This window comes from Palaemon carinicauda, chromosome 30 (assembly GCF_036898095.1).
Source record: "Palaemon carinicauda isolate YSFRI2023 chromosome 30, ASM3689809v2, whole genome shotgun sequence".
Lineage (NCBI taxonomy): Eukaryota > Metazoa > Arthropoda > Malacostraca > Decapoda > Palaemonidae > Palaemon > Palaemon carinicauda.
Window position 1 is genome coordinate 78,855,973 of NC_090754.1, and position 26,320 is coordinate 78,882,292.

The following is a 26,320-nucleotide window of genomic DNA, read 5'->3' on the forward strand; positions in this document are numbered from 1 at the left end:
TGCTATCCTGGAGTTTGGTCAGCTTGCTAGGTTAGCTCCAGGACAAGTTCTGCTAAGCAGGTTACCAGTACGCTTGGATTAGGGCAGCTCACGTCCCTTGTAGATGCCTCGGTTATTGCAAAGATAAGTGAGGCTTTATCTGCTTCCACTTCAATGATCCTCCTCAAGGTTCTTCCATTCCTGGGCGTTTCCACTCTCCATCCATTTCAATTCCGTTGCAGCTCATGGACCTGACAGTACCTTGAACTTCTGATTATCAGGCTCAGGAAAAAGCTTCACTGGGAGTGCTTCCTCCTCACCAGATTCTTTGTTGAGTTGTGTAACATGATTTTAGCAAAGTTCCAGACTGCAAATGGGCTATTAGAGAGTGAATTGTAGGCCCAGTTTACGGACAGTTCTGATCATAAGAAATGACAGGCAAGTCTGTGGTCCTGTTGCCCTGATATTACCCTTAAAGTGAGTATGTACAGCAAAGCTTTATTATAGTAATATAAAGTTACTGCTTGTCATCTGAGTTTGTACTCAGATGACAAACAAAATGGCATAATTGACATTCCACTAAAAGTACATGCAAATGCCATCTATGAACCGGCCAGACAGTATAGTGGGTCTTCTTACAATTATGTGTGTAATTATATCTTGTGTCTCCATTTAAGTTGTATTTCAACCCATTTTTGTTAATGATGTATCTTTAAGGTTCTCATTTTACTTGCCTTTGTGTATAATATACTGAGGGTAGAGTATTAGATTTTTTTTTCATTATTTGCTTTACAAAATATTCGTTTATAATTTTGTTAGTTATCCTTTCAATAACCTCACCCGGATTCCTCAAAAATTAAGTTATACAAATATGTGTAGCTTGTTGGGTCCCCTTGCCCAGAGGCAACCAAGGGGTCTTAACCAGAAATTTAAGTTTCCAAATGGAGACTTTCATTTAATTGTGGGTTAGCAGTATCAGGGTCATAACCCAAAGAAAGTCTTTGTGCTGTACCTGGCCAAAGCCCACTAATCACTAAAAGGCTTCCAAATCTGAAGAGCACAGCATACTTTCAGAACCCTTACCAAATTAAATGCTATCAATACAGTATTAGATTGACCTGGGGGGGGGTAAGATTTGGGAATGCGGGAGAATGGCCAGTATTATTATAAATAAGGGATGATTCACTAGACTTCTAAAATACAACAAAGGAAGCAAATGATGTCAAGAGCTTGTGAAGCTCATCGCTAACAACTAAAGACCGAAATTTGTGTTGGGCAAAGGTGAAGGCGTGTCATTATTGTCGTCATCCTTGCTTTAAAGCATTTTTCCTTTTGTGCTTAGCACTGATAATTTGATCAGTAACCATTGAAAGAATCTTTTCAATGAGTGGCACCAAGAGAAACACACTCTTCACAATGATTACTTGAAACACAGTATTATTTCCCTTGTAAAGAGAATGCTGATCATGATCTCCCAGAAATAATTCATTCATATTCCAGGCAGTAATTGCTAACTAAACCATGGAAATACAACTCAATGAGCCATTTGTAAAAAATCTGGAGAGGGCACAATTGCAGTCGGTCAACGGAGATAACTGGACACAAAAATAATCTGATATGCCAACCCTGGACTTCTTACCACTTACTGCTAAAAGATATCATTCCTTTGTTAAGGGCAAGCATTTATTGAAGTGAAAAAATGGATTATAAAATGTCGATTAAACCGGGCTTCCAAACAAGAGGCAATATGAACATCTGGTGAGCATAAAAATACAAAATTTTAATATGAAAATTTCATCATTTAAAAATGATAGGGAGAGATTAACTACACTGTAATGGTAATCATATACACTCCTACGGTATATTTATAAAAAATTACACAATTCTACAGAAAAAAAAAAAATCATTTAAAAAACATGCACCTCTACGTTATTCTATAATGATACTGGGTTCACTTTTGACAACCATTTGCAAGGGATTTTTTTTTTATTAATATTATTTTTGTTACCAGATTTCATTTGATCGCTACCAAGAACAATTTGTTATCATCTGGTACCATAACATCAGTGGTCATTGATGGATACCAAGAATAAGCACACGTACTCATACAAAGCTAAAACTAATAAAAAATAGTTACCATATAACTCTCTCCCTTTAACCCTTCCCTTCCTACTCAACTTACTTTAAAAAAAATATGGCTACAAAACTATATCTAAGATTCTGTCCAAAGATCTTTATAAGACTGAAGTTAATACCTGACCCATTTGACCACAATTGCAGTGGAACTAATGTCGCCCACGATATTTTATAATTTCTTGAGTCTCAAACATTAGCTTCCTAATGTAGATAACATCAAGTACTTCACCAAATTTTGTTTTAGATGGGTCCTCTATTCATGCTAATTCTCACTCTTCCTCATTTCAATTAGTAAGGATTCTCTTCTATAGTTTCCTCTATTTTCTTATGCTGATCTACAACCATTATCAAGACTATGCACATCTATTTCATCTATTTTTCCCTTTTGGAGCCCTTGGGCTTATTACACCTTGCTTTTCCAACTAGGGTTGTAGCTTCGCTAATAATAATAATATTAACAGGACCAAATTCTTTCTAAAATGGCATTGTTAATACAATACTAAAAATAATAACATACAAAAGACAGAAGATAATAACTGCTTCTTTTAAAATTTAATATGCACCAACTTTAGCTGGAAACTCCCCATAAATAGCTGCATTCATATTTCAACAATTAAATTCATACCCCTTCAGCGCCTACTTATATCTTTTACACTCGATTGCATATGTACAGTATGTTACAAACTATCATAGTTTTTTTTATGTTGAAATCTTGACATGCCTGTAGCCTAATGTGTTTGCTATATCCCCTGCTGAAACTTGTACGCACCTAATGTGCCCATGCAACTCCCATGCCATTACATATGGTTATTAACCTTACAGTACCTTCAATCTGATTCAACTTTTTCAAGGCACGGCAAATGGGTGTACGAACCCTCACACTCTTCCCTTTCACCCTCACACTCGTGGATCCTTTCCTGATGAGTTCCTGAAGCTTTTGAGCCTTACGTTCGTCCAAGATACTTCCGATCTTTTTTCGTAATTCCCCATAATTAATGAGACCGTAGAGTTCCTGGGTAGCTTTCTTGACTCCTGTGCAAAAAAAAAGAAAAGTAAAGGAACTTACAGGTAGTCCTCCTGAAGAACCTAAATATTTTATGCTTAACAGAGCATAGAATGAAAAAACTTTCTATATCATAGATGATCTTTTTAAGCATACTCTCCCCACTCACTGCTATGGGGAAAGCAAGGATTAATTATAATATCTGATCACTATCTAAAGCATCAAAGTACAATGAATATCACAGATTCTGTTGCAAGTAATGTTTTAAAGAACTAACTAATTGATTCAAAGTTATTTGATAAAAATCACAAATGATAAATCAAAATAACTTTAATTCGCACTAAAAAGTTTGTAAATAAATTAGATTTCCTAAAATCTCAAAAACATGAATAACTTTGAAGCAATTATGGTACAGCACTACCTAATTCTACTCAATGAGGAATTATGCAAAATAAAACCATGGAGAGCTTTGCACTCTGAATTGGTAACATATAATAAACAAAGCAATTATCCCAATTCAGTAAAAATCATTTGACTGAAGAAAAGGTTATATAAAGAGACAAGATTATAATTTCCTTGATACAAGGAATACTAATAAAAACACTGACAGCAAAAAGTTATATGTAAGATTTAAAAAAATTTGTATTTTTCTTAGCTATACAAACTAGAGTCCTTTAGGTTTGTCATATGTTTTCAGCACGAGCTAGACAACCGTTGAATTGTTTAATGAGCTGTTACGCGACAGGCGTGACTAAGGGCGATAAACCCAGCCCCTCACCTGTCAAAAGCTCTTCACTTGTGACCTTTCATCTCAGGACTGATTGGGGTGGCAGTTGAGGAGGGAAATTTTGTATAGCTAAAAAATGTGAATTACTTCAAAAATTTGTGATTAGTTTCAACACGACATACAAACCACCATCCTTCACCAATGGCATCATCGAGGGAGAAACTGGCACTGGGAGGGGAGCCTAGCCTACCTGTAAGATCTAAGTACGCCACAAACATCGTCAGCAGTATGCACATATGGAGAACAGCCTACAACCTTTGATGGAATGAGGCAAACACACCACCAGAACCTGAGAGCCCACCAATGTACCTTGAAAATAACGCACATTCGCCGAGCCAGGGGTGTAAATGCTGAAGCGGCGATAAAAAACACACCAAATGAGCAGAAGGAAGAGCTCTACCTCCCCCTTTCCAACCATATGCCTGACAATGCATAAGAGGCTTTGAACTACACTTGGCACATGAAGATGATTGTGAACAATCATGCCACTCACAAGAAGCACAGATAGTGTGTTGATCTACAACCAGTTTAATGATAGTCAGATTTGTAGGTAATAAGTTGGCCAGGGCACCAGCCGCCCATTAAGATACTACTGATAGAGAGTTATTGGGTCCTTTGACTAGCCAGACAATACTAAATTGGATCCCTCTCTCTGGTTACGGCTTATTTTGTCTTTGCCTACACATACACAGAATAATCTGGCCTATTCTTACCACATTCTCCTTTGTCCTCAAACACCTGACAACACTGAGATTACCAAACAATTCTTCTTCACTCAAGAGGTTAACTACTGCACTGTAATTGTTCAGTGGCTACTTTCCTCTTGGTAAGGGTAGAAGAGACTCTTTCTAGGAGGACACTCCATAATCAAATCATTGTTCTCTAGTTTTGGGTAGTGCCATAGCCTCTGTACCATGGTTTTTCACTGTCTTGGGTTAGAGTTCTCTTGCTTGTGGGTATACTCAGGCACACACTTTTATCTAATTTCTCTTCCTCTTGTTTTGTTAAAGTTTTCATAGTTTATGGAGGAAAGATTTATTTCAATGTTCTTACTGTTCTTAAAATATTCTATTTTTCCTTGTTTCCTTTCCTCACTGGGCTAATTTCCCTGTTGGGGCCACTGGGCTTACAGCATCCTGCTTTTCCAACTAGGATTATAGCTTAGCAAGTAATAATAATAATAATAATAATAATAATAATAATAATAATAATAATAATAATAATAATAATAATAATAATAATAGGCTATTTTTCCTTGATGGAGCCCTTGGACTTATAGCATCTTGCTTTTTCAACTTGGATGATAGCATAGCTTGTAATAATAATAACAATAATAATGTAATGTCCATTTAGAACCTATAAGTGTCTCGTTTCACATTTATAACAATCAACAGCTAGCATTCACTTCTTGAAAAAATAAAAAATTACAAATTTGAAAGAAATTTGTGTTTTTCCTAAAGATACAAACCTGTAGCTACTTATAGCAATGTTATTTTCAGTGGAGTTGGAAATCTGGGGGGGGGGGGTAGCCGGCTACCCCACTCTCACATACACACCGGTGTTGTATTGTCACTTTTTATGGTAGGCAAGACTTATCGGGGTCCAATTTGTATAAATAGCTCCAGGTTTGTATCATTAGGAAAAGTACAAATTACTTCCAAATTTGTTCTTTGTTCCAACATTAATACAATCCTCGCTATTTATAAGGATTGACTTACCCCTTAGGATGGTAGAAGTCCGAACCAACTGGCTGGTCTTTGACCCGGGATTTTCCCATACGTGCTCCGCATGTAACAGGGAAAAATCCTAACACCTTGCTAAACAATTCGTGCAAAGCATGGTCAGCACCCCCAGCTTGTCCACCTAGGAGTTTCAGGTGTTTAAACCATTTATTGTGTTGGCTCCACAAGGTCAATGGAGAATGTCTCTATGTCCCTGTGAGTCACATTTTGCTAGAAGTGGGCGATAAAGGTTATTTGACGTTTTAACGAGCCCGCTGACAAGGCCTGCGTCACAGAATAGTTTTCATACCATGCTAGGGCATACTCCTGCCCCTAACATTATGAGCTCTGTCTCCTTTATGAGAAGGATCAGGACTCAACGCTCAGTCCATGATCTTACAACTCCAAGCCAAAAACGTGTTCTAGGTAATCCTTCTCTTGACCTACCCTGAGCCGACAAAAAGTGCTGACAATCGGGAGCGAGCTCCTGTAGTCTCATTGAGGTAGCACCTCCATTTTCTCCCTGGCATAGTAGCCGTTGATCTTGATTATTGGTCATGCTATAAAGGACTAATTTGAAGGGCTCTAATTCTGGGATCCGAGATCCCAAGAACTAAGTCAAGTATTACCTGTCCAATCACCATAAGTGAGAGACGTTGAGGGCGGTCCATGGGATTCGCTGACTCTCTTGATTGAAACCAACACAGTTCCAACAGTGGAGGTGAACCTCCAGGCCACACTTTATTTTCCCTTCAATAAGTTCTTGCTCAAGTTCAAGGTCGACATCAAGTGTTGCCTCAGAAACGTAGCCGAAGCTCAAATCTGAGTTCCCCCCCAAAACCAGAAAGGGGTTAACCCTTGTCTGTTGGAAAGGCTGTCCACATCTCTAGAAGATTTAAATAACGGTACCGTTCGGACTATGACCAGAGCCCGGAGGCTAGGTGGTACAGCATGTGCGCCCCCTTCTTTTCCGGGGAAGGGCCGAAGAAGGTCAACAAGATGCAAGGAAGAGACTAACATCATCTTCTGCATTGGACCCCATCGTTCTGCAGAAAACTTCTGCATCCTGATGACAATGAACATGTCTAAGAATACCCATCTCTAATAAGGAAACAGGCATATCTCTCGAGATTTACTTCAATCCTCAGATCACGGTAAACTCGGTGGTAATGAAGGTCAGCCACAAAGTCTGTTAGGATCAACCAGTCACCCTCAAGTCTTTGGTAAATGAGCCAATCCCGTCAAACCAGGTTGACACATGGGTAAAAACTCTCGTGAAAACCTGAGGTGCTATTGAAACCGAAGCACCGCCCTTTGGCATGGTATGTCCTTGCTTGGTGATTTCCAGACTGAGGTTTGAGTCCCGCACAAATTTCTAAGTTCCTTTGGTCGCTGCAACCTCACCATCCTTGCAAGCTAAGGATGGGAGTTTTGGAAGAGTCTATAGATCTATCTGCTGAGTCATCAGCAGCCATTGCCTGGTCCTCCTTGGTCATAGCTTGCATGGAGAGGGCGGTTGGGCACTGATCATATGTAATATGGTCAGTCTCTAGGTCATTGTCCTGCTTGATAGGTCAATGTCACTGTCCCTTGCCTCTGCCATTCATGACCGGCCTTTAAACCTTTACACTTCCTTGATGACAGATGTACTGGAATCTAGGAGTACAAGTCCTAGTGGTCGAACGTGTACAGGAAGTCCTGTGGACTAACTGCTTGTTTGACCATATGCCTTCTCCTCGCCAAACAGAGTTTGATGAAGACGAAACTGGAGACTTCTATAGGAGGAACTGTCTGTAGAAGCTCATAGATACCTTGAGGAAACCCATTGTTCTACTAAAAAAGATGTAACGCCTGTGTCTGGGCGTCCGACCAAATGTTCAGATTACGTAGGTTAAAGAACCGCCCTCACACCTCTACAGGTGGGTGGAAGAAGTACTGTGTGGCTGAGCTGCAGATTCTCAGACCTCATTGAAAAGATATGAGTACTTAGAACTCATAGGAGGGGATTACCCATTACAGGGAAAAAATTAACTCGAGGATGTGAAAAGGAGTTATCCCTAGAACTGAACATCAACAGATGGGCGAACTCAAGCTTTGGGAGAGCATTATTGTCAGAGGGTTAAAAAACAAGACCGAGGTCAAGCCAAGGGTTGGTCATATATGTCTCGTCGGAGAAGTTTCCTACGGATAGAGGGATGAAGTTTTTTGTTCCGAGGGAGCGTAGGCTGACAGAGGAGCAAGAAGAGATGCCAACGGCATCTGGTGTTCTTAGATGGTACCCATCCAAGTACTGACCAGACCCAGTATTGCCTAACTTCACTGGTCAGAAGAATTGCCATGACCAGACCCAGTATTGCCTAACTTCGCTGGTCAGAAGAATTGCCACAACCAAATTGCCATCGCCGCAGTGTAATCCAGAGCTGAATTTAATCCTCTCGAACAGAGGGAAAGAAATACTGGAATAACCCAACCGGTTATGTCTCCCAATGCAGGAATGAAGGGGCCAAGGAGAATATCCAAGAAATGGGCCAAAGACCAGCGGCAGAGATTCGACAAGTTCTCGAACTTGTGGAGAGAAGAGAAGCAACTAACCTCAAAAGGATTACGTTCACAAGATTCATTCCAAATCACCGGAGAAGCGGCAGAGGCGAATAGTCGGAAGAATTCTGTTGCACCAACTGCTGTGTAGGATTATGTTCCACTGTACCTGCCTGGAGGCGTCGAGTAGGTGCAAGTGTATACGCAACTGACACAGGTCTTGTCAATGAAGACGTCGGCTTCTACGGTAGCCATAACATAGTAACGCAAGGGAAGAGGTAGCGAGCAGAAGCAGCACATAGCCCGTTTGTCCCCTAGTAGTAGAAATAGTACTGTACTAGTAGTGGTCATGGAGTGAAGAAAACGGTAGTGAGGGACGAACGTTCGTGAATGCTGACGATAGCTGGAGAGCTGATGAAGAAGACTGCAAACCGTAGAAAGATGAAAAACATTGGGAAGCAAAAACACTGTACTTGTGTGAAACAACAAGTTCTAAGAGGCGAGTGGGGTATTAAGCGCTTTACCCCGCCCCTCGATGAAGAGTGTTGGGTTAGGTTCCAAGAAGAGAATGCTAAACTCCCTCAACTGCATGTGAGAAGCCCTACCGAAGTAGCGCAGCACGATGATATTGGAGGATGACGATCTGAGTCGTCTCGAAAAAGATACTCTCCGATGACCAGAGAAAGAGTCTCACCGGGAAAAGCAGTGGCTTGTTTGAAGTGATGATCGCAGTCAGTGTTCTGGTAGCTATCCACCAGCCAAAAGAGCAGTTTGTCACAGAGAGCAACTTTTCCCCGGGAAGAAAAGTAGACAGGTGAGAAGTGTTACACTGAATAGTGGTCACTCCCAGAGGATGTGACAAGCTGCCTGCAAAGGTGGAAGATTGGAACAGAGCCGCAACTGGTCTGAAGTACTGGTGATCAAGAGAGATGGAAGTAGTTGCTGGGACACCAGTAACCTTGACGAGTGACGATCACGAGTAGGTGAGTGATGGTAAAAAGCTGGAGAACAGCGAGCTGGAGAGTGATGATCACGAGACAAACGGCAAGCTGACGACTGGGGATCACAAGGCGAAGAGACGATCATGAACTGGCGAGTGATGATCCCAAGACAACAGGTGACGATCACAGGCTGATGACATCACATCATTGGCTGATGGTGTAGCTGCTTCAGGGTTGGGCGAGGCAAGACGAGTCAACTGGGTGTGACGAATCTGCTGGACAAGACAAGTCTTGCTGGGAGAGACGAGTCTGCAGGACGAGAAGAGTCTGCTGGCGAGAAGTTTTGCTGGAGAGAGAAATCTGCAGGGCAAGACAAGTCTTCTAGATGAGAAGAGTCTACAGATAGTTCTCGACTTACAACCTATGCGACATATGACGATTCGACTTTACGACGATTTTTTCAGGGCGATGACGTCACAAGTCTATTAGAAATAGTACGCTAATAGGACGAATACTTCCTTAGAAATAATTTATTTTCTTGTATAAAAATTAACTGATTTATCTTAGTAAATTATTATTTTCCTTTATTGATAATATGCAGTATCTATTTCCAGTAAAAAGTACATTAGGAAAAGTTTTAATATCTGTCATTTATATCATATGTCTGGTGACAACATATCCCCGGCAGAAAGCGACCAGGCAATACAGTGATTTCCTTCTAATAGGCTAACGATTAGTATTAGTATTATCAAAATATTAAGTAACGATACAAAGTATTTTGTGGGTTTGTATCAGTTGTCATGAGTACTATGTAGCGTAAATTTGACCTCTGATAATAGATCGATATTTATCTAAAGAAAGTACACTAAAAGGACAAATATTTTCCTAAATATAATATATTTCCTTTCACATTATAAAAATTAAATACTTTTGCTTGGTAAGTTAGTATTTTCTTTCATTCCTTGCAATAAAAAAGCAAATTAATTTACATATTTTGCAACACATTCTTTATAGAGTTTACATCACGTGTCTTGTGACGTCATAATTCTGACGGAAGCCCGCTTATAAACCGAATGATTTCCCTTTGGCGTGTTACCGAGTAACCTTATTACAGTATTCCCATCATCAAAACACCGAGTAACGATATCAAGTGTTTTAGTGGTCTATATCATTAGTTATGAGAATAGTACAACTTACCGTAAATTTCAGAAAAAAGTCTGATAACAACATATTTTTGGCAGAAGGCAAGTGGCAAGTCAGTGATTTCCTTCCGATGTGTTACTATTCCCATAATCAAAATATCGAATAATGATACCAAGAATTTCTAATAATCTTATAAAAAAAATATGGGGATTTAATTGAACTAAAAATAAAACTATGAGAGAGAGAGAGAGAGAGAGAGAGAGAGAGAGAGAGAGAGAGAGAGAGAGAGAGAGAGAGAGAGAGAGAGAGAGAGAGAGAGAGAGCATATTCCTTTTATAACTAATAATAAGGTCTATAAATGAACTGTATGGAAAATGTGATAACATATAACATATTGGCACTGATGTAATATTCATTATGAAGAGTTTTCAAATGTCAAGAAAATTATATAAATCAGTGTTACTCGTACTATATGTGCGCATAATCGTAATACGGCAGCGTGACCTGGAGATCAGTTGATTCCAACCGTAAGTAAATCAAAAGTAACTGTTGATTATTAAAATTCTCAAGAAATTGAAAAATAAAATATAAACGTACTTTAATAAGCCACAAATAGACATAATATCTAATGAAATATGAATGCTTAATATTGAAGTAAAAATTTAATATTGTATGGAGCTTTAAAATTGACCTAACCGTATGTGATTATTGCGAGCTCACACACACGCAAAGTGAAAGGGCTGCAAGGGTTTCGCATGATACCTAATAATAATGGCTAAGACAAACTGTATGGAAACTAATTTCCTGTAACATATTGGCACCGATGTAATATTCATCATGATGTTTCGAATAAGTTAAGAAATTATAGAAAAAATATGCCATTCTTATGTACACTATATTTTGATACGGTAGGTAGCGGCACTCTCAGATCAGCTGATCAAAACCATAGGTAAAAAAGTTTTTAAGTAATTCCTGACTGGTAAAATGCTTCCAAAATTGAAAAAAAGAATAATTCAAAAATGCATTAAAAGACCACATGATATCCTATGAAACAAGAAAATGGAATAATGATACACAGAAATAAAATATGATCAAGATGATTGCGGAGTCATAACACATCATAATAAATCTACGGAAACTTCACTTTATTAGTTCGACATATGACGAAATCGACTTTCGACGCATCTCTCGGTCCTTATCTCTGTCGTAAGTCGACGACTACCTGTACTAGATCTGTTCCCAAAGCAGTGGGGCGGGGATTGGACAAATCCTATTCCTGCTGGAGGAATCACCTGAAGGGGAGACTGAACAGGAGAAGGAAGTCTCTCCAGTGCACGGGGAAGGCGACCAACATCTGCTGCCCTGTCGGCAATTCTCCCACCAAGCAGGAAGATTGCCAAACAGTGGCTGGTTGAGGATCTCTCCCTCGGAAGGGAAAAGTTCCAACACCTGGAGGCGAACCTCCAGGTGGAACTCTCTGTCTCCCCTTAACAAGCTGTAGCTCAAATTGAAGGTTGCCATCGATAGTGCTAAGAATGAAGCCGAAGAGTGTTCTCCGGAGTTCACCCGTAGAACTTTGGAGGGGTCTGATCCCACGTACGGGAAAGGCCGACGCCAGTGCGAAGGACGAATGGAAGAATCCATTCACGCTGAAGGAATCCCCCCAGGGGAGACTGAACAGGTGAAGTAATTCTCTCCCATGGACAGGAAAAGGTGACCAACACCTGCTGCTGCTGTCAGCAATTTTCCCTGCAAGCAGAATGATTGCTGAACAAAGGCTGGTGGAGGGACTTTACCTCGGAAAAAAAAAGATCCAACACCTGGTGGTGAACCTCTGGGCAGCACTCTCTGCTTCCCCTCAACGAGCTTTGGCTCAGATTAAAGGATAACATTAAGTTCTCTGGGTTACCCTCGAAGGGGTTCCCCGAGGAACTCCAAGGAGTTCTAATCAGCGATTGCTCCGGAATGCACCAATCTCACGTACAGGAAAGGCCGTCGTCAGTGTGATGGGCAGGAAACAGCTGCAGGTGCAGACAGAAAAGGCTATGACAGAGCACGAATAGCAACTTCCCAAGGAACTGGAACGTTGCTAGTGGTGAAGAAAACAAAAAAGAATGAAAGAAAAAACCCGCCGGAAGATAAGCTAATCCGAAGATGGGAAAGGTGTCCCCCGAGAGGTATGGGAACCTGCTAGATGTGCACTCCCTCCATCGGCTGCCATCGCCGAACTAAGTACTGTGGCTTCATAAGTGCTGTATAAAACTTATATCAAAATAAATTTATTTAAACAAATTAATAGCTGACACCACTTGGGAGAACAATCTAATTCGCGGGCGAGAAACGAGTTCCCCGAAAGAAAAGGAACGAGCTAAAGACTATGTACTCTCTCTCCCAATCGTCATCGTAGGACAAAGGAGTGCGGAGTCATTAGTGCCGTCAAAAGGTAAATTAAAACAGTACTATTGAAATTAATTAACTTGTTGAAGAAAGCTAAATTGAATACAGTTCTATTCAATATTAATTAGCTGAAGAAAAAACACTTGGGAGAACCATCTAACCCGCAGACGGGTAAGGTGTTCCCCGAGAGGCACAAGAAACATGCTTGAAACCATGTACTCCCTCTGCCAACTGCAACATAGAGAGAGGGAAAGCGGTGTTGTCAGCGAAGAGGAGCAACACCGAAGTCCACCTCTGGGTAGGCCGCAAGTGGTCTTGCCTCAAGGGAGCGAGCGGTGTCAACATCCAAATGGAGAAGGAGTGTTCACACAAGGACGACTTCCCTATATCAGAGGGCAGGTCAATGCACTCAGAGAAGCGGGAGAGGCCACCAGCATATGGATTGTCCAGAGTCAAAGAGGTAGAGACCATAAGAGGAGGTTCCTCCGCCCTCGAGAAATGCCTTACTACGCTGACACAAAAACAGAAACACCTACTGTAAAAATAAAAGGATGTTTAAATATTATATATATAAAAGCATCACATGAATGTTTAAATATATATAAAACACAAGGAGTAAAAAAAAAAAACAAAGTCAAAGGCAGAGCCAAAAGTAAAAGGTGACGATACAACACAGGTGTGTGTGTGTGTGTGAGCAGGGTAGCTGGCTATCCAACCACTACCTACCACCACCGCTAACCAGTGGATGGGTGGTTAACCTCGGTAAAAGTCTTACGGCTAGATTTCCAGCTTCGCCTTAAGTAAAATCCCTATAAATAGGGAGGGTTTTTATTAGTGACAGAACAATTAAAAGTTCAATAAGGGTGCAACAGTACATCTGTACTTATTAGGGCCGAAAATATAAGGAAGAGCTTTGGACAGGTGGGGGACAGCTCCTCTCCCTTGTTCCCACATGTTGCTTAACTGCTCATTAAACAAATGAACATCCATCCAGCTTGCACTAAAAACACATTCCCTACTTAAAGGACAATAGACTGTATTTTGCGTATGAGCATATTGGCTCACTAAGACCATGTTATTATATAAATAATTACTATATATAAGCCCAAAGTTACACAATGAAAGAAATAGAGAAAGTGAAATACATGGCATCCAAGCCCTCTGCCCCAGTACCAGGAAAGCTATTCAGCACCATCACAGAAAAGGGCAAAGATTAACTACACCTTTTTAACATTTCCCTGATGGTGTAATTCTATTGATGTAGATATGAGCTATCAACGTCTTAGGTTCATATATACTATTAGATGACTGTAGGAAATAACTGACTATCAAATCACTGTTTCGTTGCAGTATTTGGTGATTTCTAAATCTGAATTTTACATTTTGTCTCTCATTATTTGCTGATTTCTAACTATGTATTTCCTATTTTGACTTGCATTCTTATGAATGATGAAAATTAAATAAAGTTACTCTTAATTACTTGAACTTGTACATGTCAAAACAGAAAACAGAACACCCTAACCTATTCAAAAGTTAACATCAAAGTACTGTAACGCAAGATTTAACAATCGGAATGTTCACTCATTTAACCTTAGGTATCATATTACAGTATTAGATTCTTATACCAAAAGAAAAATCATACTTAAATGTACACAACATTAAAACGAATATCTAACCTTCACTAAACGTTATATATTTTGAAATTTTATGCCACGTTCGATAGTAAAAGTGCCGCACTTGATCTTTGTTTTTAATCTGGTACCCTGGCGTTCCTTTTTTTCGTAGCTTCGTTGTCAAGTAATTCTGAAATGCAATATATAGCTTATAATACACAATATATAATGGCTATTTCACAAAATACTGCTTACATAAAAGTACTGTAGTAAAATCACTGTATTATACCTAATAATATCAAAACATCTAGAATCTATAAAATGACAAATTTTAAAAGTAATTAGTACTTTTCCTAACTATACAAACCTCAGTTCTTTACTTATAGGAGTAGAATAACAGTGAAGGCTGGAATATGGCCGTTGGACTTTTAACAAGGTGTAAACAACTGACAGGGTAGTTATCCTGTCGGCCGCAAGGTGGCTTCACTCTAACCTCAAATGCATTGCAGCCAGCACTAATCAAGTGGTGATGGAGGGAAAGTCTGAATAAAGAACTCAGGTTTGTAATGTATAGTTAGGAAAATTAAAAATTATTTTTAAAATTTGTCATTTGTTCCTACACAAATACATCCTTCAAAAAGAGGAGTTTTGGGACAGTCATCCCACATTCAGACTCCTTGTCTTGTTCACTTTTCCCCTGGTCGAAGTTATCAACATAGGACTCTTGGCTCTCCCAAGTCTGGGAAAAGACCTGCAAAGGTGATCGTCCGCCACTCAATCCTAAAAATCTGCAGCTGATCCAGGGATTTGGGTTCGTTATGAAGTCGACTTGCATTTCCCACGAATCTTTACTTCCCCCTCTAGCGTGAACGGGAGCCAGAGGAGAAGATAAAGGACACACCCTCGGGTCTTGTGATTTAGTGGTGAGAAAAAGCCGAAAACACCTCTTACAAACGGGCTCTGGGCGCTTGTCCGAGAAGGTGATAGGAACCAGTCTGTAAAGGCATGAAAAAGAAACCTCCCTTGGGGAAAGGGAATGCCTATGGAAGCGAGGCTTGGCATCCCCATGAGGTGGTATGACAGGAATTTGATTCCTGCAATTCTTTCTAGCAGAAGGCCTAGCTCCTAGGTTATCTTGACGAAGGAAAGGCGTTGGAAACATAGCAGTGGATCTAGATTGACCTGGAGCATTCATCTCCTGTAGACAGATGGAGCCGCCCATGAGATTCTCAATGCCCAACTAGGGTTCATGGGTCCGAGATCTTTCTGAAATATATGGAGAAGCAGGAATAGGGGAAAACTTGCCATTAACTTCTCTCCCTCTTGGTGATGCTCAAGTGAAAGGGAGGGACTTTAAGAAAGACACTTGTCTGAAGTTCCTACAGAACACTGAAACAAAGTGAAAATACAGGAGCATCGAGTGGATTGGTAGAATTAAATTACATGATGGTCGAGTGATTGCGAAAGCAAGGTAGATCAAAAGTGAGGAGATGGTGGAGCGCTTGGAATGAGAGGGCAAGCTCTAGTAATCCCATGAAGGAGGCGAATCGCTTCTGGAGTATCAAGAGCCTCTATAATGCAAGGGCGAAGATCAAGTGTAGCAAGACCTCCTAGAGCGAGGAAAAGGAGAGCACTGGTAGTGATGGCAAGGAGGGCTATGAATCCTTCGATGGGTAGAAATCCTTAAGGGCGACCTAGAGGGCTGACGTCATCTACAAGGCAATGGCGAGGTGAAGAAGCATCAGAAGAATGCAATACTGTCCCCTTTACAGCCTGCAAGGGAGTACAAGAGGGAGAGTTTCCCTTGCGTGATGCACAAGGAGAAACGCTGGCAGGTGAGGTCTTACGACCCACAGGTCTATAGGTTAACAGGTGATCCAGCGTAGGAGCAGTCAGTGAGCATCTCGCATGCAAGGAAGCAGGTCTCGTACCAGATTTCTTTACTTGAAACCGACCTCAAATCTCCCTCAGAAGAGGAGAGATCACGCCCAGACAGTGAGATGAACTTACAAGAAGGCAAAGAAGAGCTGCGACGACCTCCCAGTGAACAATGAGGAGGAAGTGCAGAGGCCGGCCGACAAGGCGGGGACGCCGGCAGGTAACAACCTGCGGAGGCGGTGGCGGTAGCAAGAGCAGCCTGTGTTTTGAAGATATTTCTCATCCAAGAAACGATAAAACTTCTCCTCCAACTGTGATCCTAGAATGCCCAAAGAAGGCCACAGCAGTCAAAAGGCACAAGTCCTCTGTAAATCAAGTGAAAGGGATGAATTAATAGAACCACTCTGAATTGCTTGGTCCGTGCCAGTGACGTGTTGCTGATCTGTCATATTGCTGAGTCATATCCCTTTCCCACAGGTCTTGGTTGAGGAGCTGAGACAGCAAGTGGAAGTGCCAAGTATACACGAACAGGGACAGCCGCCTTCTCCCCCTAAACCCTTGTGGGAACCCATGGTACTCCATCCAGGTCCTGCCACACATAAGGAGAAAGCATGGCCAAAAAGGATCAGATAATTCAGTTAACGACTGCAGTGCCGTCCCGTCATTCGAGGCCGACCCTGGCCTTACAAACTCTTTGCTAATCACTATGTAAAGTTTTTCTAACTTCATAAAAAGCCCCCGCTGCTTCTGTCTCCCCAGCCAGACCTTAGAACTATGTTCAGTTAATGTATTGTTTACAAGCACCTAGATATAGAACTTCAAGTCGATTTGACATTGTAACTTTAACATTTTTCAAGAATTACTCAACGCTACCGTAACTGATAATTGATGTGCTCTTTCAGAAGGTGAATTAATTATTCTGTTAACCATACGAACTGTAGAAAAAGATAAGAGTGACATCTATCATTATCCTCGTCCCCTTGTCTTAAGCCACAGCTACCACACAGCCACATGACACAGGAGAAAAAGAAGAAGGCTTGGACTACTTAGACTTCGAAAAAGACCCCAATTGCAAAGAATCCCTTTTGCTCCTTTTTCTTCTTCCTCTTGCCAATCAACATTGACTGGGAGGATAGCCACTCCCTATACTCCTTACAAGGTGAGGCTTCAGAGCATACATGCCCTTGGCACAGCCATTATAATATGTGAGGGTCTACCTCCACATTGCTCATGTAAGTCCCACCTGTCTTAGGCATGATCCCTGGAAATGTTCACATTATCACAGACAATTAGAAAACACACAGCTGGAAGAAAAGGCAAACTAATTGAATTAATGCAAAAGCATAAACTGACAAATATTTACAGCCAAGAGGAACAAGCTCTCTGCGGCAGCTGAAATTCAATCGAGTGATGAGCCACCCTGCGGCCGACGGGAGAACTATACTGTTTGTTTACACTTTGTTAAAAGGTTTAATTGCCATACTCCACCCTTCGCTGTTATTCTACTCCTATAAGTAAAGAAATCAAGTTTGTATTAGAGTAGGAACAAACAATTGATATAAATACATAATACCTATACAGTATATACTTCAGCACTTCTACTTGTAAACATATGGAATTGAAATCTTCAAACTGGAAAACCAAAAGCTTTACTTCCCATAACCACAAATTAAGATCTATACTGTATTTCATATAAACTGATCATTACCTGAATAGCTTCAAAGTCTTTGCCGCACTCATTAATAGATTCGAAGAATATATTTTTATCTTCTGTTGACCACAACTCCCATGCACGTCTTCTCTTTTTTTCATTATTACCACTTCCTCTGTTTCCATCTTCTTCTTCTGCAAATTCTGTTTTCACTGGAAAGTAATGAGCAGGCAATAATAAATTGATTGATCCTAAGAACATAAAAGTACAAAAGTACATACATACATACATATACCAAGGCACTTCCCCCAATTTTGGGGGGTAGCCGACAAAAGTACAAACTGAAAAAAAATATGTAACATTGAACTTTACAGAACAATTTGAGTTCATGTACAAAATGTGTGTGAATTAATGCTAAGCATCATACCAAATTTGAAAGCAATTTTGCTCATACAAAGTTATTGAATTACCACAACCTAGAACTTTGATTGGCAGACCTTGAATCAGGATTAAAAGGTGTCCAATTCTAAGATTGAACAACATGTTAGTAAACCAATAAAAGACCCGCGGGGGGGGGGGGGGGTTGCTAGATCCTAGTTTCCTTATAGAAGACCCTACAGAATTCTAACATATGATTAAATCATAAAAATTATACTCTGTTATAGGTTTAACAATTACAAAATAAACATAATAGTAAAACTGTTAACTGCATTCTTATTTAAAATAACTAAGACATCGCTAAAAGGAGACAGGCAGTCTGTCATCCCTAGATGTAACAATAAACATAAATTTTGTTTGGAGTATCAACCCTGATAAGTAAGTTCTCTATCTCAATATCATGATATAAGTTTGATGATCATGCTAAAGTCATACCTCTTGATAACAAAGTTATCAATCATAATACTAAATTACTAATCATGATAAAGTTATCATATTGATCTTGATAAGAAAGTTATCAAACCTGACAAAGTTGTTGCTAATGATAAAAACATCAACCAAAACAAATTATTATAATAACAATATACACTAAAAGTACTAAAGTATATTTTATCTTTAGACAAAAATTTGTGACAATGAACTTGCCCAAGTGACATTGGGCCAAGGTTAAAATGAATTCAACACTGCTGATAGAATACAACATACAGTACTTGAACACAATATCAAAAATTTGGAAGGAAATAAGGAAAAATGTTATTTTCCTTAGTAAAATAAATTTTTGAATATACTTACCCGGTGATCATGTAGCTGCAACTCTGTTGCCCGACAGAAAAAACCCACGGTCGGGATACGCCAGCGATCGCTATACAGGTGGGGGTGTACAACAACAGCGCCATCTGTCGAGTAGGTACTCAGGTACTTCTTGTCAACAAGAACCAATTTTCTCCTCGGTCCACTGGGTCTCTATGGGGAGGAAGGGAGGGTCCTTTAATTCATGATCACCGGGTAAGTATATTCAAAAATTTATTTTACTAAGGAAAATAACATTTTTCAATATTAATCTTACCCGGTGATCATGTAGCTGATTCACACCCAGGGGGGTGGGTGGAGACCAGCATACATGTTAACAATAGAAGCTAAGTATCCCGTATTTCATTTTAGCAGTTATTCAAAATAACAAACATAAAATAAATAAGTACCTGGTAAGGAAGTGGACTTGAACAATTACTCTGCCTTTTTAAGTACGTCTTCCTTACGGAGCCTAGCGATCCTCTTAGGATGCTGAGCGACTCCTAGGTGTTGAAGTATGAAGGGCTGCAACCCATACTAAAGGACCTCATCACAACCTCTAATCTCGGCGCTTCTCAAGAAAGAATTTGACCACCCGCCAAATCAACCAGGATGCGAAAGGCTTCTTAGCCTTCCGTACAACCCAAAAACAACAATAAAAAGCATTTCAAGAGAAAGATTAAAAAAGGTTATGGGATTATGGGAATGTAGTGGGTGAGCCCTCACCTACTACTGCACTCGCTGCTACGAATGGTCCCAGGGTGTAGCAGTTCTCGTAAAGAGACTGGACATCTTTAAGGTAAAATGATGCGAACACTGACTTGCTTCTCCAATAGGTTGCATCCATTACACTCTGCAGAGATCTGTTCTGTTTGAAGGCCACTGAAGTAGCGACAGCTCTAACTTCATGTGTCCTTACCTTCAGCAAAGCATGGTCTTCCTCATTCAGATGAGAATGGGCTTCTCTAATCAAAAGTCTGATGTAATAAGAGACTGCGTTCTTCGACATCGATAAAGCAGGTTTCTTAATAGAACACCATAAAGCTTCTGATTGTCCTCGTAAAGGCTTTGTACGTCTTAAATAGTACTTAAGAGCTCTTACTGGGCAAAGTACTCTCTCTTGTTCGTTTCCAACCAAGCTGGACAGACTTGGAATCTCGAACGATTTGGGCCAAGGACGAGAAGGGAGCTCGTTTTTAGCCAAAAAACCAAGCTGTAAGGAACATGTAGCCGTTTCAGATGTAAATCCTATGTTCCTGCTGAAGGCGTGTATCTCACTGACTCTTTTAGCTGTTGCTAAGCAAACGAGGAAAAGAGTCTTCAAAGTGAGATCTTTAAAAGAGGCTGATTGAAGCGGTTCGAACCTTGCTGACATCAGGAACCTTAAAACCACGTCTAAGTTCCAACCAGGTGTGGCTAACCGACGCTCCTTTGAGGTCTCAAAAGACTTAAGGAGGTCCTGTAGATCTTTGTTGGTGGAAAGATCTAAGCCTCTGTGGCGGAAGACTGCTGCCAACATGCTTCTGTAACCTTTGATCGTAGGAGCTGATAGGGATCTTACATTCCTTAGGTGTAAAAGGAAGTCAGCTATCTGCGTTACAGAGGTACTGGTTGAGGATACTGAATTCGCCTTGCACCAGCTTCGGAAGACTTCCCATTTAGACTGGTAGACCTTGAGAGTGGATGTCCTCCTTGCTCTGGCAATCGCTCTGGCTGCCTCCTTCGAAAAGCCTCTAGCTCTTGAGAGTCTTTCGATAGTCTGAAGGCAGTCAGACGAAGAGCGTGGAGGCTTGGGTGTACCTTCTTTACGTGCGGCTGACGTAGAAGGTCCACTCTTAGAGGAAGAGTCCTGGGAACGTCTACTAGCCATTGCAGTACCTCGGTGAACCATTCTCTCGCGGGCCAGAGGGGAGCAACCAACGTCAACCTTGTCCCTTCGTGAGAGGCGAACTTCTGCAGTACCTTGTTGACAATCTTGAACGGGGGGAACGCATAAAGGTCTAGATGGGACCAATCCAGAAGAAAGGCATCTACGTGAACTGCTGCTGGGTCCGGAATCGGTGAGCAATAAATTGGGAGCCTCTTGGTCATCGAGGTAGCGAACAGATCTATGGTGGGCTGGCCCCACAGGGCCCATAGTCTGTTGCAAACATTCTTGTGAAGGGTCCATTCTGTAGGGATGATCTGACCCTTCCGGCTGAGGCGGTCCGCCATGACGTTCATGTCGCCTTGAATGAACCTCGTTACAAGCGATATCTCTCGATCTCTTGACCAGGTGAGGAGGTCCCTTGCGATCTCGAACAACTTCCTCGAATGAGTCCCTCCTTGCTTGGAGATGTACGCCAAGGCTGTAGTGTTGTCGGAGTTCACCTCCACTACCTTGCCTAGAAGGAGGGACTTGAAGCTTCTCAAGGCCAGATGAACTGCCAGTAGCTCCTTGCAGTTGATGTGAAGTGCTCTTTGATCCGGATTCCACGTGCCCGAGCATTCCCGACCGTCCAGTGTCGCACCCCAGCCCGTGTCCGAAGCGTCCGAGAAGAGAAGGTGGTCGGGGGTCTGAACAGCCAGTGGTAGACCTTCCTTGAGAAGAATGCTGTTCTTCCACCAAGTCAGTGCAGACTTCATCTCTTCGGATATAGGAACTGAGACCGCTTCTAGCGTCATGTCCTTTCTCCAGTGAGCAGCTAGGTGATACTGAAGGGGTCGGAGATGGAGTCTCCCTAACGCGATGAACTGGGCCAGCGATGAAAGCGTCCCTGTTAGACTCATCCACTGTCTGACTGAACATCGGTTCCTTTTCAGCATGCTCTGGATGCATTCTTGGGCTTGACTGATTCTGGGGGCCGACGGAAAAGCCCGAAAAGCTCGACTCTGAATCTCCATACCTAGATAGACTATAGTTTGGGATGGGACGAGTTGGGACTTTTCTATATTGACCAGGAGACCCAATTCCTTGGTCAGATCCATAGTCCATTTGAGATTCTCCAGACAGCGACGACTTGACGGAGCTCTTAAAAGCCAGTCGTCCAAATAGAGGGAGGCTCTGATGTCTGCCAAATGTAGGAATTTGGCAACATTCCTCATCAGTTTGGTAAACACTAGAGGTGCCGTGCTTAGGCCAAAGCACAGGGCTTGGAACTGGTAAACGACCTTCCCAAAGACGAACCTTAGGAAAGGTTGGGAGTCTGGATGGACGGGGACGTGAAAGTACGCGTCCTTTAGGTCTAACGAGACCATCCAGTCTTCCTTCCTGACCGATGCTAGCACCGACTTCGTCGTCTCCATGGTGAACGTCTGCTTGGTGACAAAGACATTGAGAGCACTGACGTCCAGCACCGGTCTCCACCCTCCTGTCTTCTTCGCTACTAAGAAGAGACGGTTGTAGAAGCCCGGGGATTGATGGTCCCGGACTATGACTACCGCTCCCTTTTGTAGCAAGAGAGACACCTCTTGCTGTAAGGCTAGCCTCTTGTCCTCCTCTCTGTACCTGGGAGAGAGGTCGATGGGAGTAGTTGCTAGAGGGGGCTTGCGCAAGAATGGAATCCTGTACCCCTCTCTGAGCAACTTCACAGACTGTGCGTCTGCACCCCTGTTCTCCCAGGCCTGCCAGTAGTTCTTGAGCCTGGCTCCCACTGCTGTCTGGAGAGGTTGGCAGTCAGACTCTGCCTTTTGAGGACTTGGAACCCTTCTTCTTTTTGCCACGTTGACTATCGGCACGGGTACCTCCTCTGCTAGAGGTTATGCCACGAAAGGGCGGAATGAACCTAGACGCTGGTGTGTCCATCCTAGGTCTAGGCACGGAAGGTAAAGCTGTGACTTTACGTGCGGATGACGCCACCAGGTCATGGGTATCCTTCTGGATCAACGAGGCGGCAATCCCCTTGATCAGCTCTTCAGGAAAGAGACACTTGGAAAGCGGAGCAAACATCAACTCTGACTTCTGACATGGTGTGATCCCTGCCGACAAGAAGGAGCAAAGGTGATCTCGCTTCTTAAGAACTCCTGACACGAAAGAAGCCGCAAGCTCGCCAGACCCATCCCGAATGGCTTTGTCCATGCATGACATGATGAGCATGGCAGAGTCCTTATCCGAAGGGGAGGTCTTTCTGCTTAACGCTCCCAAACACCAGTCCAGGAAGTTGAAGATCTCAAACGCACGAAAAACTCCCTTCAAAAGATGGTCCATGTCCGAAAAGGTCCAGCAAATCTTGGAGCGTCTCATAGCCAGTCTGCGGGGAGAGTCTACCAGGCTTGAGAAGTCGCCCTGGGCAGAGGCAGGAACTCCCAAGCCGAGATCTTCTCCCGTGGCATACCAGACGCTAGATTTGGAAGCAAGCTTGGTGGGGGGAAAGATGAAGGACGTCTTCCCAAGTTGCTTCTTGGCCTGCAACCATTCTCCCAGTACCCTTAAAGCTCTCTTGGAAGAGCGCGCGAGTACGAGCTTCGTAAAGGCAGGAGCTGCTGACTGCATGCCTAAAGCGAACTCAGAGGGAGGTGAGCGTGGGGCTGCAGACACAAACTGGTCCGGATACAACTCCCTAAACAGAGCAAGGACTTTCCTAAAGTCTAAGGAGGGAGGCGTAGTCTTGGGTTCGTCTAAGTCGGAGTGTTGATCGTCCAAATGAGCAGCTTCGTCGTCATCAGATATTCCTTCATCCAAAAGCTGAGGAGGAAGCGGCAAAGGAGTAGAAGAAGGCTGAACGGCTGAATCCGGCAGCACGGGTGCATGCGTAGCTGCACTGGATCCAACATCATGCCGCTGCTGGTCAGTCTGAGAGCTGGCAACAACAAAAGCGGAGTGGAGGTGCGTGGTGGGGACTGCCGTGGGTTGCGGAGACTGCCGCATTGCGTCAAAACACGGCAGCTTGACAGCACCTTCCCACTGCTGATGCGGTAGCTCACGCATGTCAACGGAGGGTGCCGCATGTCGGCTAACGTCAACATGCGTCTGGCAGGGTCGACTGCGCATCGGTGGTGGAGCTCTCACAGCCGGAGTGTGGGAGCAGGCAGCCGCAGTGTCTGCTGAGCGCACAACCGTGGCAGGTTGTAGGTTAACGGGTGCAGCGTCAACCTTCTCAGCACGATACTCCTGCATGAAGGAAGCTAGCTGAGTCTGCATAGACTGCAGCATAGACCACTTAGGGTCTACAGTGGTTGGTGCGGCAACAGACGGAGTGATTGCCTGCTGCGGAACCACTCTACCTCTCTTGGAAGGTGTGCTGTCTTCGGAAGACTGCGGCGAGTCCGAACTGACCCAGTGGCTACACCTGGGCCGTTGGACTCGCTCGGAAGGGACCTTGCGCTTGAGAGGTCGTGAGACCTTAGTCCAGCGTTTCTGGCGAGAAACTTCTTCCACTGACGAGGAATGAATGGGCTCACTCGTCTGTTTGTGGGTGGGACGATCTCTGCAAGATACGTCCGCAACCACTGACGGTACATCTGTACGCTGATCAAGGCCTGTCGAACCCTTTGGTCCTTCGACATTGCTTCTCCCCTGGGCTTGGGAGCTTGCAAGAGGTCCCGGACTGGGAGGACGACTGGCACGAACAGATGCACCCTCATGCGTAACACTGACACTGACACTTTTCACCGCACTTGCACTCACTACACTTCCCACTGCACTTTTCTCCTTCAACTCTTTGACGTCGGCCAAGAGTTGATTGCGGTCATTCGCTAATGACTCGACTCGGTCACCAAGAGCCTGAATGGCACGCATCATGTCCGCCATCGAGGGTTGATGAGAGCTAGTAGAAGGGTCGGGTGTCACCACTACAGGGGAAGGAATAGGTTGTGGGGCATGGGGAGAGGAAAAATCAAAAGAGCGAGACGAACTCCTCCTGATCCTATCCTTCTCTAGCCTACGTGCATTCTTAAGGAATTCATTAAAATCGAATTCCGAAAGCCCAGCGCATTCCTCACATCGATCTTCCAATTGACAGGATTTACCCCTACAATTGGAACAAACGGTGTGAGGATCTATAGAGGCCTTCGGAAGACGCCTAGAACAGTCCCTAGCGCTACACTGCCTGTACTTGGGGACTTGAGTAGGGTCAGACATCTTGAATTAGTCAAAGGGGAGAATCCAAAATCTATCCAAGTCGTCAACAAATAATCCAAAATCTAATCAATAAAGCTTGATAAGGTAATGATAATAACTCCTGAACAGCGAAAGCTAATATCTAGAGAGAATACATCACCAAAAAGCGTGAAATCAACTCCAGAAACAACAGCGTATCAAGTAGGTCTTGCCGGTGGCACGACAGAGGAAAAATTGGTTCTTGTTGACAAGAAGTACCTGAGTACCTACTCGACAGATGGCGCTGTTGTTGTACACCCCCACCTGTATAGCGATCGCTGGCGTATCCCGACCGTGGGTTTTTTCTGTCGGGCAACAGAGTTGCAGCTACATGATCACCGGGTAAGATTAATATTGAAAAATAACAAATCTGGAATATGAATTTTTCCTAACTATACAAACCAGAGTTAATTTATTAAGACTGATCAGTGTGTCCTGATGTTCAGTCTACATAAACTTTGAGCGAGATGGGAGGCAACCCCTTGGCAGAAGTGGGGGGAGCAGGGTAGCCGGAGAGTACTCCTGCAACCGGCTAAACATTCGTTTGGATAACCACTTTTTTATTGCAAGCAGAACTTACTGGGGGAAGGTGATGGCAGGACAAGTATTAGGTTGTATAGTTAGGAAAAATACAAATTACTTCCAAATTGGTCATTTGTTCTGACACGAATACAAACCTCATTCTTTTACTAGGAGACTCACCCCAAGGTAGGTGGGAAGTCCAATCACTTGACTGAAAACTTGCCTTGGGATTATCAAATCCAAGCTTAAAGAAGCTTGGGATCCTTACACCTCATGATCCTGTTGGTCTTCATACCAGAGAGGTCGATGGCCAGTACAGTAATGGTCAGTGAGAGAAGGACCATTCTGTGACTATGTCTAGGTTTCTGTTTAACCTGAGCTTTGACATTATACACATTGAGAACTAAAACACCCAACTCCCCTCACTAGGAGATTGGGGACATGACAGGATATGTAAGAATGGGAAACCCAAGAAATACTCTGGCAATTTGCAAAATGGGGCTTACCTACAGTCAACGGAAGCCAGCTCGCAGCCTCAGATGCCGTAACCCAAGAGAGGGGAAGACAAAGAAAAGAAAAGGCCAGTCATTTGTCTACCACTACCCCAGACTAAATCTGAAACCTCTACCTTCAACCGACTAGTAGTAGTACGTTGGTCAGGGCACCAGTCACCCATTGAGAAACTACCACTAGAGGGGTATTGGGTCT

The 26,320-nt window shown here is 42.7% G+C and overlaps 1 protein-coding gene across 1 annotated transcript in view; it reads right to left on the reverse strand.

The window, feature by feature from the left end:
* crm (cramped chromatin regulator) overlaps window positions 1-26,320 on the reverse strand; it is a 118,425-nt gene that overhangs the window by 72,112 nt on the left and 19,993 nt on the right. The window contains exons 4-6 of the mRNA XM_068354111.1: window positions 17,845-17,999; window positions 14,322-14,448; window positions 2,941-3,147 (exon numbers count right to left, since the gene is read on the reverse strand). Coding sequence (XP_068210212.1) covers window positions 2,941-3,147; window positions 14,322-14,448; window positions 17,845-17,999 — 489 coding nt within the window. The remainder of the gene's footprint in view (window positions 1-2,940; window positions 3,148-14,321; window positions 14,449-17,844; window positions 18,000-26,320) is intronic.